General features: G+C 40.8%; 1 protein-coding gene across 1 annotated transcript in view; it reads left to right on the top strand.

The window, feature by feature from the left end:
• The window catches only part of zmat4 (zinc finger matrin-type 4), a 144,873-nt gene that overhangs the window by 11,475 nt on the left and 118,850 nt on the right, over nt 1-14,548 (top strand). The window contains exon 2 of the mRNA XM_022752943.1: nt 7,422-7,523. Coding sequence (XP_022608664.1) covers nt 7,422-7,523 — 102 coding nt within the window. The remainder of the gene's footprint in view (nt 1-7,421; nt 7,524-14,548) is intronic.

Here is a 14,548-nt window from a genome sequence, read left to right as displayed (position 1 = left end):
TTCCATAAAATGTAGTACAAACATTCATAGTCCCCAGTGGATGTTTCCTGGTTGTATTTGCCATCCCCTGATTTTTCATCAGTTGTCGCCTAGTCAGATTTTTCACTTATCAAGTGAAATATCTTAATATCTGGGCTACTAGATGGATTGGGACCAAATCTGGAACAGATTGTTGGCTCTACTGTGATACATCATTTTGTGCTTTTTCTCATCCCCTAACTTTTCATCTCTCTGTTCAAGCATGTTTACATTGTTGATTCAGGAGGAAATGACTAGGTAACACTTTATTTATCCCAAAGGGAAATTAGAATGCTCCAGTAGCTTACATTCAAAATAAACAGATATCAAGTAAGAAGTAAGAAAGTAAGAAAATAGAATAGATAAAATATAATAATAATAATAATAATAATAATAATAATAATAATACGATAATAATAAAATAAATAAAGATAAAATGGAAATTTATTTAAATTGGAAATATAAACAGAAAAGGCATAGGCCTATGGTGTGTGTGTATGCTATATTTTTACAAGTACAGTATAAATGTAGGTTGGATTGTCAGTAGTAGCAGTAAAGTGCCTGTGCAGTGTCACACAGTACAGCATTTAGCAAGTGCAGTATTACTGGATGGGTAAACGTGGAAACTGGTAGATATTCATGTTCCTCGCATTAATGACGTTGGTGTTATCTTGAATTTTCCATCATCTGGTCAAAAATCTGAACTTGTAGAATACTTGACCAAAATTAATGAGATCTGCCTCACCCAGACCTGAACGCATTTTGCGTAGAAGGTAAGCATTTTGACATCAAATACGCTGGTAAGATTTGTCGCTGTAAAAAAAAAAGCTGGTGACGCCTTTAAGTTAAATTGTGCACGTACAGTAGTCAAGTCTAACAGCAAGGGGTCAGCAGCGTCTAAGCCGCTTAACAAGAGAAGAAGAGTTCGACCAATCACAGCGCCGGGTTCAGTCCCCCCCAAACCGTCAAGCGGGGACAACTGACAAATGTCACTCATTTCAACACAGCAACAGAAACAGGTGTTACAGCTCCTCAGGTGATGGCGATGCTTAAACTCCTCTGCAAAGGTAAACGGGCTGCGGTGGATGTGGAAAGTTGACATTGTGAATTGAGTTAAGTTAAGGCAGACCTGCCAAACGTGTCAAACTATTTAACGTTGGTAACGTTAGCCTGACGTTACGTAATTTACAAGCTAGCTAGCTAAAAAGCATTTAAACTGACAAAGTTAAACTTAAGTTCCAGGACTAAAGTTCCAAAACTTGGGGTGAACATTTATAAAACTTCACCCTGCAAGTTTAAAACCAGGGTTCAGCCTCCTGTGAACTGAAGTCACATTGTTCACACATGGCCACAAACACTATACCCAAATGTAAATATGTCTTTTCATTAGAGTTCTTCTCAAGAATATATGATTGTATTGTTTTCTTCACAGCTGATTCATATGTTGAATAACTTGATGATATGTTGATGAGTAGGGAAAAAAGTGCAAGTGCAAAGTGGAGTGGTATGTAAGCATACAAACAAAGCTTTACACTATTATGATGCTCAAAATATTTTCCCAAGGCAGGCAGGTCTGCTCACCTGTATGTTGACATTAGCAAAGCATCAGTGTGCCTAAATACAATCTCACAGAGCGGCTACTGTGGATTGTTCGATCAGAATCTGTTGGTGTTATGGAAAAGGAGGAGACGTGGTTTAGAGTTTAAACTGTCTCTTGCTATGAACTTGGTGTTGATATCAAAGTCAGATTTCTTGTTGAGACAGCAGCTGTGCCCCATGGAGCTCATGATGAGAATCCAGTTTTTGAGTTGTCCTCCGTCAAAGGGACACCTACTGGAAAGTCCAGTATGTGTCCAGTTCTTGTGCAACTGGCTTTCGTCCAGCTCCCCAGCTTAACGCCCTCCCTAACGAATTACAACTGACCTTTTATAGCTGCAGCATCTGCTGGGCACTCACTGCTGTGACCTCTCTTTCATCTCTGAACTCCTTCCCTCCCACTGTTTCATCAGCTTTTTCTATTCCCCCCCCCCCGCCTCGGGCTTCCGGCTCTATGCCTCTTGCCTCATCTGATATGCTGACGGCAGAGTCAAAGACGGATGGTAAACAGTGTTGACTAGGTGTGAGAAACAAGCTGGCTTCCTGCTAATTTGATCGTTAACGTGAGGCGCGCTGCATTGTTCCCTCTGTGACTTCTCCGTCCTGTGTTTCTCCTTCACCAAAGTGGCATTGCAGCTACTGTAATGAGCCCACGGTGCTCAGTTGAGAGAACCTTGTTGTAATGATGTTGACAACAGCTGTCCTGATCAGATATTGATGATTGAATTGTGTCGAGAACCCCCGTGTTGGTTTGTGATTGCGATGCTTCCCCTTATCCAATTAGACTGGGTGAAAATTAATATTTTTCTCAGCATCTCATTTAGAAGAGAGTCAACCTCTTGCAATTATAGCGATGTATCTGACAGTAAAATCCATTAGCTTAATGAATTGATCGCCAAGGAGAGGGACATGTTAATTCAGTGAGCACACTCTTTGGAGTAGTGTGCTTTACCCTCAGCAAGACTTTTCCTGCTTTCCTTCCTGTGCTGCTGGGTGACAGACGCACTGAGGGACAAGGAGAAAGTGCTGCTGTCTAGTAAAGGATTGAAAGATTATTCTGGTTTATTATAACTTAATGCTTATGTTTTTCTTTTCAATGTTTTAACCATTAATCCAGCAACGTTGATGAAAATAACTTTTTTGGTAGAGAAAACAAAAGCACATAATAAAATTATGCCAAAGCTGCCTATACTGCAAACATCCGTCACAGATTTGACAGGTGTGTTCACCCTCGGTCTCGTCTCTAATTGAAGTGGTTTAAATCCTCCAGGCTGCAGAACAGTAACAAGCCACCTAATATTTGCTACTGTGTCTTAGTGCTGTCGCTTTTTCACCTGAACATGAACTGCTGCTCAAACATGGGAAAAGTTAAAATATATCTGTATTTTTTAAAATAAAATTAGTTAGTACACTCACATGTAGACAGTATAATGTGGACTGTGGGACGAAGTGCTAACCAGTACCGTGCAGCCCTGACAGGGTTGTGTTGTCCCAAATCAAACACAGCCATTGTGCAGTCATTTGAAAATGAACATTTTATTTTCCTGTGTGTGCTCCCTGTGTCATGGGGCAACGTGTCCTCACTCGTCTGCCGCCGTTTTCACAAGTGTTTGAAAATGTTTGGCCCCTTCCGATCCGCTACACAGCCAAGATGGTGACCGTTGAGGGTGGGAAGTGTCCATTGTTTCACACTGAACTTTTTGAGCGCACCATCCATGTACGGCACGTTACCAATCTTGTCGATGTGAATGCACTTATGCATTCAAAACAGCAAGAGTGAGTGTGGAAGTACATGAATTGAGACAAAGCCACAGTAAGCACAGCAGGACTTGCACTCCAATGAACCGTCTCTCACCCACTGTATGGAGAAAAGTAGCAGGTCGAGCTGAAGGAATAATCATGACACCAAACCATCTGAGAAGTGAGGTGTGGAAGCATTGTGGGATCAATGCCATAGATTGAAAAATTGTGGAGAAAAGTAAAGCTGTTTGTGTCATAGTAAGATCAGCTTGTCACTCAAATGCAGCAGCGGAGGTAATGCAAATGAACAGAACGACCTACAGCGTAGTTTAGGATTAAACTGCATTGATTGCGTTCAAATTTGTTTGTCCTTATTTTGAAAAGGTGCCAGCCCCACAGAGTCAGAGAGGACAATTTGTCAAACAAGCTAAATTATTTATTTGTCTATTTGTACAACAAATGACTTTGAAGGTGGTGAAGTTCTGTTCTGCATGTCCCTGTCAGACTCAACAATGAGATACTTATTTAAGGTACATCAGCAGTACAAGGTCAGTCAGTCGTCCTCCACTAAGCTGTTTGTTCTTCGTATGCTGCGTTGCTGTTACGGAGGGATCTAACATGAGTGAAAAATATAATCTGATCCATTTGAGATGTTCTTTGGAGGAGGTTTAGGGGAGATAAAAGGCCTAATATAAAGTGTAATTTTTATTTTGGTTGTTTAACTGCCATCCATATCTCCAGCAGCAGCAGTGTCACAATGTCGACATGTTCTCAGAGTTGCAGCGATCAGATTTAGTTTGGTAAATATAATATACAGAACAGGAGCTCAAAATGGCCAAAACCACAGAAATAAATACTTCGTTAATTCTGTAGTGATGTGCCCTCTCCCCTGCTTCTTAATTATTCTTCTCTACAGCTGTGCACTCTGCAGTAACGCTAAAATAAACTGAATTCACATGCAGACAAAAGTTAGGGTCAGTGGTTATATCCTCACAATGAATACGAATAAATGCTTCCTGGCCTCCAGCATAATGACGCATTATTGTGACATACTAGGGAAATAAACACACAAATTGTTCATTTGTGCTCTTTATCTGTTTATTCCACATTGCAGAGTCGTGGCAATTTGGTCTGAAACTGAGGCAAAAATGCAAACTTAACAATGGAGGAACTCACAATGAATCCTTCCTCTAGCTGCAGAAAATAAAATCTGGGATAGGAGTTGTTTTTGTTTTTTTTTGGGCTTTTGCTGATGCATCTCCTCATGCTGTTGCCACCAATGCTTCTGCTCCTTAACTGAATTTAGGGTGATTAATCATTCATTTCCAGCATCTGTGCACCCTTGCTAAAACAGGCGGTGGGCCCAACACTGGCACAAGCCGACAGAGCTCTGAAAGCCGCTCATTTATGTTGTTTGTCCTGTAGCGTATGAACAGGAAACGCTGCTGCTCTTGACTGATTACAAGACTGAGGAGGAGAGCGGTGTCACTGATTTATTTATATTTCACTTCTTCCTCTGCAATTTGTCTGCACACACTTGGGCCCCTGACATGTTTTATCCTTGTCTTGTCAGTCTGGCTGTGGCCTCTGGGCGGCTGGATGCCAGAGAGCAGAGGGGCAGCAGCTCAGAGGCAGAGGACGTCCCGCTATAAGGTCATGCCATGTCCTGGAAAGGTGATGCGTAATAATGAAGATGAAAAGAAAGTGTTGAAATCATCCTGTTGTTATGAATAATATAGAGTGATTCAGTTCAGTAAATCGTACAAAACCAACATGCTTTTGGGGTTATCCTGCAGTGTGTCAGAGAAAATAATATTCATAGTAGAGCCTGTACTATGAGGTGCAAGTGCTCCACTTACAGTGTATGGTATATATCATACCCTAACCCTAACCACTAGGCCTCCAGGATGCTTTTAAATGATCTCACTCAGTAACCCTAACCCAAACTTCTAAACTGAAGGGATCTTTAAACATTTACCAAAATCAAAACACTCAAACATGTATATGGTTTATGGCCTCAAAAATCCATTGTCTTATATTTATATATAGATATATATTATTAAATGACTTTTAAACTTTAAAGTCTTCTGTTTCATGCATTCTCCTAAGACTATTCTGTCATATTCCTCATATGTATTATTTGCTGTACCTGCAGCTCCAGGCAGAAAACAGTGTGTTGTGAAGTGGCTCCAACACACAGAACTCATCATTTATTTGCAAAGCATCAAGAGATGACACAGGAAGTATAGAGAGTACCTTACAGCTTACAGCATCCAATATACGTAACAGCACTAAATGACAGAGGCTTTTACTTATGTACTTAATAGAGATGATCCGATACCACTTTTTCCTCACTGATATTGATTCAGATACCTGAAGTTGTGCATTGGCTAACTAATACAGAGTACTGATCCAATACCAATGTGATTTAACCCCCCCCCCCCCCCAAAAAAAAAAAAAAAAACAAAAACAGAAAAAAAACAGCTGTACTGCTAACCTTGCATGGATGCGATTGCCTTCATTGTTTTATGGGAAATGCTGTTTAAATAATTTGCTTGTAGTAATCAAGTCGTCCTTTTACATTGTTAATGTAGGATCTTTTTATACCTGACAACAAATGGAAAAAGAATTTAAAACTATTGTAGCAGTACTGTAGCTGTCACATGCTGTCACATTACTTATTTCTCAGATCGTCTCACCTTGAGCATGTGTGTATCTCACTCACTGACTCAAGTCGAAATGATTGGCTGAGTAGCATCATGTGACCAGTGCTGTGAAGGCAACGTTAAAACAGATGACTTTGTCAAAATGTTCTAATTCTCAATAATTTATAGGTTACAGTTCCGGGTCTGGATAGGACAGCATCTGGGTCTGGACCCCTGTTAGTGACCTTGGCCAACGGCTAACGTTGCGCTATTTATCGGATTGGTGCATAAAATCTCATACTCGCAGATTGCCAATCCAGTATTTAGGTAATTTTGGAGGAATTTTTGATACTATTATAAGAATGGGATCAACTCTAGTACTTATTTGGTGCGTCCAAAAACAGGAGTCTAGTGAAAATAATTGTGTAGCTGGCAAGAATCTGAAATAAGTGATCATTGGAATGCAAAAGTGGACAAACCTGAATAAAACTTAGCATTAGCTTTAAAAGTTCCTTTTTTTTTTTTCAGTTGTACCTCAATTTCTGGGGAAGAGAATTCAAACAGGTTGGAGAGGATTTGCTGTCAGTATACCCACATGACCTCAGCTCTCATCTGTCCTGCTGCTCCTAATGAAGACGTGGCTGAGTAAATGAGGATGAGTTGAGCCTGACTGCTTCCAAATATGAAATGTGAACCCCTAATGGAAGCCAGGCTGAATTAGTAATAGAAAGAGAAGACAGAAAGAATTGGCTCAGATGTGCCTGTGGAAAGGGAAATAAAAGCTTTTTGCAGCTTTCTCTCCCATATTCTCCCAACATGCAGCACCGGCTTCACTCATATATTTTAATGAATTTCCAGGAAAAACTCTGTCAGCGTGATCTGTTGTTGTTATTTATTTATTGTTGTCAAATATAATTTTGGTTTCGTGACTGAAGTTTTAGTGAGATGTTGAGATGATATTAAATGGTTTTTCTGACTCATTGCTTGCAGAAGCTGCTCAGCGTCTGTCACTAACTCAGATGCTTGACGTGATGAAATATTGATTAACAGCGATGAAAGTATGAAATGAGATTATTGTTTACTTGCTTTATTATATCTTGGTTGGTTTGTTTGTGCTCCCTGTAGACTCACAAAGTAAGGCTGCATTATGGTGACAAACAAAAATCCAATGTATTATTTGTGTAAATAGTGAATATGTGGACATCACTTTAATGTAAATTTCTTTTTCAGTCCTTATTCAGTTAGTGAATGTGGTCCAGTGTGCGTCAGCCTTTCAGTTTGTAGGCCAGGCATTCAAAACAGTATCAGAACACGTCACATCTCAGGCTTTCTGAAGCATGTTCTGTTGAACTGTATTATTGCGTGTTCAGTTCTTGGTGCATCCAGGTCAATAACCATGTCTGAATTTGTCTCTTTCTCCAGATGAAGTCAACAGAGGTGGACCAAGGGCTTTTCACAGACAGCTACTGCAAAGTGTGCAGCGCTCAGCTCATCTCCGAGTCCCAGAGGGTCGCCCATTATGAGGTGAAGACTGCCGTTCACATTACCTTACATGACTCTGATACACTGTACTCTTGTGGAGTTAATGAAAGGCCTAGGGTCACGCTGCCTTGGCTCCCAGAGACACGATCTATACACCTGTGCCCTGCACCTTACATAAATACATCACACACCGGGAGTTTACCCTATCATTTTTTCATTTTACCCCACTGGAGAACTACCCTGGAAATGAAGCAATAACAACAGCAGAAATTGAACTTTGGTTGTATTTGCTGCTCTTGCTTCAAGTGGTGTTCATGCATATTTTCTATAACTAGCTATTAAAGGTGGCATGTATAGCATTTTAACCCCAACACATCATCTGACTCACTGATATAATTGCAGTAAATAAGCTACAAAAGCTACACTGCATATACATTCTGTTGCACCCTGCTGTCACTTCTCTCACTTTGTCTTGCAAAATGTGGAATTGTGTAAACACATGCCGCAAACATGGCGGCTATTCCAGCAGAGTGAGCGGCCAATAGTAATGTAAAAAAACCCCACCGAGATCAGTTTTAATTTCACAAGAATAATCACGTCCATGCACAGAAAGCCTCTCATGTCATATTACATGTGTGTTTTGTGGCTATTTGCTGTGTTACCAGGAGTTAGATGGAGGGTTAATATCAGTTTTGTTTCTGAGCGTTCAGTGGATAGGCAGGTATGTTAGCTTGGCACAAGGGTTTGAGTTGTGGGGAGGGGGTTAGCCTCTTCCAGAGAGGAGAAATGCAATGGTTTGTATTTTCACATTGTGTCCTCTTAGCTGCTAGCAAGCTGCTGTTAAGTTTACATTCAAAAATTACCTGGCTTAGTTCTGAGTCGGAAGGTGTGTGTGAAGCCCACAGGTGAGAGGACAGGACTTGTGGACTGTTGTTTGCAGTCACTGGGGCTAAGCTAGCTAGCATCTTTAATAATACGCTTTGGTGCGTTTCCTTCATTGCACGTATGATTAGCTAGCGACTACCGTTTTAATTGCATTCATCTGTTTCATACCCTGAACAAGATGTGAAGCTGAGCTTATTAGCACTGATTCTCTCCAGATTGTTGAGTGAACTTTATCAGCATTACACAAACAGTGTTAGGAATCTGCCTTGATGAGCCGAGCCACAACAAGACACACATGACAACATTCAATGCAAAATGTGTCATGATGAAACATGAGATCATTTTAAAGGTTTTGGTGCATGTATTGATGCTGCCTGGGTGCAGTCACTGTCATAAAGGTTTAGGTCATGGAACAAATGTCTCTGTGCTGTAAACTCACTAATACCTCTGGCAGTTTATGGAGAAAATTTTTAGTTCAGTCAGGCCAGCTACTTCATTCATGCTCAACAATCACTGGTTCATTCATCAGCTGTTTGGACACTGTTAGGGTCCAACCATGTTTATTCAGGTGTTGAATGCAGCCACTATAGTTTACTATAACTCTGCTGATATGCAAATGCGAACGCCATTGGCTCCACCACGCCAACTCCTCCTTATGTGCTAATTGTTTGGTATTTAGATTTAATGTTCATATTTTGTCTGTTCAGAGGGGTGATTACTTCTCCCAGCAGAATCCCTGCTGTTTAGCATAGGCCTATTTTCAAACCTATAATTTGTTTGCTCTGGTTCACATCAGTGGATGAGTAGCATCACTGAAATCCATGTGCGATTATACACTCTTCTCATTGGTTAGATGTGTCTAGAGCAGAGTGAGTAAGTAGACACAGGAAGAAGGTTTTATCTGCCCAGATATCACGAAGGCTATACTTTTCTTATATCAGCTGTTGGTTTTGCTCACCCACATGCTCATGTGTAATAAGCACCTGGTTATGTAAGCGGTTTAGCTCAAACTACAAATGCCTTAGTTTGACCAGATTTAAATCGCACCTTTTTCTCATCACAGACAGCTTGCTCGAGAATTTGTTTGCGACCGGACTGAGAGCAATTCTTCGAAAGGGTCTCATTTTGAAAACATCCTTAGAGAACGGTCTCAAACAAAAACCAGCAGCACAACCTTTTGTTATAAATGGTCAACTTTACGCCCAAATATTCAGCACACCTTCGTATACACACCTCTGATTTAGCTTGAGACACAATAGCCACACTAGCGAGCTGATCAGCCGCCTCAAGGACAGTGTGAATGAAGCAGCCAGTTTCCTTTTGTCTGTCTGAGGCTTGTCAGGTAGTGGACTTTTCTCTCTGCTGCCTCTCACTCACTGTCACTTTGAGTTATAAGTCTGACTGCGGGCTGGCTGCTGGTGGACATCTGCAGTAACAAGAGTTGAAAGGACTCATATGAACACTGTGGTCCACTCTCAAGTATTACCAAAGGGCAGCTGATTGTTGTTCCCTCATAGACTGGAGGGAAATGATTTGAGACCTTGAGTTTAGCATTTTTATTGATTCTGTGTTGTTGTTCCTGGTGGAGACCAGGGAGCTGCTGAGGTGAAATCTCATCAAGGAGAAATAAAGTTTTATTAATTCTATTTGACAGTGTCACTTTGTTTGAAGTTTGCATTAGTTTGTCTTTGAGTCAACTTTTCTTCTGCAACTCTTAACAAGTCAAACTCTATTTCCTGCAGGGCGTTGTGCACACTGTGCTGCAGTAGAGCGCTATTTAAAGTAGTTGTAACTGTCCATGGGTAACAGGAGAACTGCTTTGTTCTTCAGGGCGTTGCAGGAGCCAGGAAGTGGCTGTACCAATCCAAATCAAATATTCATTTTGTTATTGTGTGGTGAATGCTGAATACAGCACTTGGCCTGTTGCCTCCTGGAGATGGGGCGTATTTAGATTCTCTTTTAGCACAGTTAGGGTCTAATGCATCATGACATGTTTGGGTCATAGTGACGACAGCAAGAACAAAAAAACAGAAGGGAAAAAAAGTGTGTGCTAACTTAAGAGGAGGTTGCTTAGCAGTTAAGAAGATGAGTTGTTTCAGTTTTGTTTGCAGATATTTGTCTGTAATCATTCCTTTTGTACTGAAGATTCACTCTTTAAAGCAGTGACAACAAAATCAGAGTGCTTTGTTCAATATTGAGGCTGTGATATAAATTATGTCTTTGGACAAAAAAAAAAAAGAGTATTTTTTCAGTGATTACTAAATAGGATGCCTGAGCTGAATGACATCCAGTGGTTAGAATTTGAACAGTTATAATAAACGTACAGATTGTCCCTGACTTGCAGCTCAGGGTTCAGCACAAAATGAGAACTTCTTCCATCAAAATCTTCTTCCATCAGAATTGTTTGGAATAAATCAGAATAATGATGATGGGCAGTGATAGGCACTGTGGCTGAACAGACGGAAAAGACTCAAAAGAGACTATACAGATAATAATAGCCTCAGATTGCTTTAGATGAATTGCTTGCTGGAAGTTTAATAGCATTTGAAACTTTGAAACTTTGAAACGATGTAATCAGATGGGACTGCATGCAATAACTGCACACAATCCCATTAGACGTAGCAGTTGGCCAGGTGTGGTGAGGTGCACTGTTATCCTCATTTCACTCACTCAGATCTTGTGGAATAATGTCGAATATGCACAGCACTGATATTTGGCTCTAACTGTGTCACTCCCCACAAGGAAGCAGCACAGCAGGGAGTGGGAAGTGATGATAATAACTTGAGAACAGTTATGAGCAGTTTTTGTCTTTAAATAAATTTGATAGAGATGTCCCGTGTCCTCAGGATCAGGGCTGATCCAGGCACATTTTAAAGGACAGGTATCTGCTAAAATAAACCTGATCAAAGTCTGTTCCTGTCTTTACTGTCCTTGACTCCACCTCAGCCTGCTCTTTCAAAGCTGTTCTCCTTTATAGCTCCGCAGCATTTCACTACATACACAAGTGAAAATTAGACTTTGTGAATACAAAAAGTATAGGCAGTGGTGCAAGTTAATTCTGACACATAGGTTTGCAAAAATGCACGCACTTTTGAACCAGGAGCTTCAATATTTGGATTGAGTAGCTTGTCAAAATAAGGTGTGTTAAATTGAGTAGTCCACAGCTGACATTCCAGGTACATACTTCATCAATATTCAGGTAAATGTAAGTATCAGATCAGACTTAGAATTAGCAAGTAACCAACATTAAAGAACTTAGTACGAGATGGGCCTCAAAACCAAGATATCCTAATCAAGGTTCCACACTAACTTTTTCACTGGTTGCACTGGTGCAACCAACTTTCTTAGTTCCACAAGAGTAGGTCTTTTTTTTAAATATAGCCTATTTCTTCATGAAGGAGGCTCTGAGGCTTCCTCTTCTTTAATTATGTTAAACAAAAATGTAAAATTATATAACTATATTTTTGTAATGAGGTACAAAATTACATTCCTTTTTGTAAAAGCATACTAACCTAAAAACCTGTTAATGAATCATGAGGAAGTTGCAGAGTGACAGAGACACAGAGCATCAAGATAACCAATAGTACTCACTCACACACCTTCCTGCATGCACATGGCCCGAGAGGAGCAGCAGAATGGGAATAAATCACAATAACAGATTCAAGGATATTTCTCACTTTGCCTGATAGTCTGAAGAACTCTCTGTTTCTCTTTCGTGTCTGTCCATGCGCTGTCAACATATTATTGTGCGGGGACCTTAAAGTTACCACGGAGCAAAATGACTTTTACATCAAATTGTGCTATTTGTGCAGTTATAGAGACTGTGTATGCTACTCATATGCTGTTAGGTTTACTGTGAGACTTGAAAAATACTAGTGTGATATGACTATTTGATATTGAAGGACATGGAGCTCAGCTTCGGCGGGCCCCGGCCCAATTTAACCCCTGGCGCTGTTATAGGCAGAGTTTAATTTGACCATTTCGTTCTCCCCCTTTAAAGAAGTGGGGAGGGACTCAGACTTTGGGGTGATGCACCGGCTCCGGCAGGTTTTGTGCTTAAATTGCTGGAGTTTAACCTTAAATTGCATTGAATTGGTAACAAGTTTAGAGTTGTCTGCAATGAACGGGCCGCATTGCTTACTACGCACACAATGTAGCATTGCCCTCATACCTCAAGCACGGGTGCTGAGCTAGCTCAGTGTCTCTGTCTGTCAGCACCTATATTCTGATGAAAGGTCAAGTAGTCAGACAGACTGATCCAGTGAAGGAAAAAAAAAAAAATACTTTCAACTATAATGCAGTACATGCAGGGCACCAAATCCGCCTGCAGTCTATAGACTATTTTGGTTGCAGTCTGGAGCCGTGGTAATGGTCGGATGATGTGCTCTATGGCTTGTGTTTGAAGCATACTGAGGCATGTAGGATAAGACTAAAAATAATATGTGATCAGAAACATTGCATCAGCGTGCACTTGGCACTTAAAGGAACAACAGGGTCTTGCAAGACATCTGTTAATATCACTGTGTAAAGATGCATGGATTGTGATGGCTACTTACTAAAACACTTTTGGTTTCAATGGCCAAAAGTAGAAAAGTGTAGTACTGACCTGATTTACCTCTGTATATATGAGATATTCTTTGAGTAGAATAAGGATTAGAATAATGTATTTATTTCTTTAAACAATGGAGCGGTTTTGAAACCTAAAAATTCATTCCATGTCTCCATACTCCCCCTCCCCTCATTCAGCTGAAACATCTTGACAGACCGCTTGTCTAACTTACACTAATATGGTGATCTCTGATCTAGTCAGTGTCCCTTTGAATTTTCATACACTGCTTTTAATCAAACTTTAAACTCTAAAGTTGCAGTCCTTGTGTGACAGCAGAGACCGGAGATGTAATTGATCTTTAAACCTTCTTTTTAAACACATCAAAGCCAGCACTCCTCTGTGGAGAGGATCAGAGTGGTCTCTGGTTCACAGTTCAAAGACTCGTGTGGCTCATGTTAATTTATGCATCCGTCTCTTTGCATGTGTTCTGGATTGACTGTGGGCCGCAGCCTCTCTTGACAGGCTGCCCTGCTACCAGCGCTGCAGGAGAGCTTTATTTAAACCACTGCCTGTTACTTCACAGAGAAAATGGAATGGGGAGTGACCTGGGAGTAGTCATTAACCAAGGTGCAGGAGTTGTAATGTAACTGCACTGGTAGCATACTAATGTTGAGGAACCATTTTCAAACAGATATCGCAGCTCATGAAGGCAAATAAATGTGCACTGTCCGTCGGCTGATGATCATTATCGGCTGTTTTTCATTAAAAATATGTGATTGGTAGATCGGAATTAATACTTCTAGTCACCGATCCCCTCAAAACCGATCACCTGTGGTTAATACTCTGGCGTCTGCTGCTGAGAGAGGCGCTGTGTGCTGTAGTCCCTCCTCCCACCTTCTTGAATTTGCCGGTGCGTGACAGGCCACTAAAACAAAACATGTCAGCTGTGTGGATATAATGTCCGCCATCTGTAATGATGTCAAAAATGATCGGTATCGGCCGTGGATCGGCCCATCTCACTCATAGATGATTGGTATTGGTATCAGTGATTGCAGCATCCCTACAACTGATTATCGCCAAATAATGAATTGCTCAGTTTACTCATTTCAGACGTGATTATCATTATAACATTTGGCAAGTATGTCCCGTTTTAAAGTTTTTCTCTAATAAAGTCAAGAAATGCAGCCTTCCACAGCCGGATCACACTTTGCAATCTTCAGGATTACAAAATCCACAGCTGAATCTATTGCATTCTTTTTATATTATTATTTATGTCCACCCATCCATCTATTTTCTGCTGCTTACCCAGGGTTGAGTCATAGTGGCAGCAGGTTAAGCAAGGCAGCCCAGACGTCCATTTTCCAGCTCCTCCTTTGGGATACCGATGCATTCCTATGCCAGATAAGATATGTAATCTCTCTGGCGTGTTCGGGGTCTCCTCCGGGGGCACCCTCATGGAGCCAGACCTCGGAGGGGAGCTTGCTGATGAGTGTCTGGGCCCACAAAGAGCCCTGTGGGCTCCCTCGCTGCAGGGGTTGAAAATCTTTGAAAATGTTTACACATTATATATGTATATTATATGATAAAAGTTGAAAACAGCTGCCTGTTGCCTCTTTAAATGTAAGCTCTGTAT

The sequence above is a fragment of the Seriola dumerili genome, unplaced genomic scaffold (genome assembly GCF_002260705.1).
Source record: "Seriola dumerili isolate Sdu_G_001 unplaced genomic scaffold, Sdu_1.0 BDQW01000017.1, whole genome shotgun sequence".
Taxonomy (NCBI): Eukaryota; Metazoa; Chordata; class Actinopteri; order Carangiformes; family Carangidae; genus Seriola; species Seriola dumerili.
The sequence above is the reverse complement of the archived record's forward strand: the minus strand, read 5'-3'. Positions and strand labels throughout refer to the sequence as shown.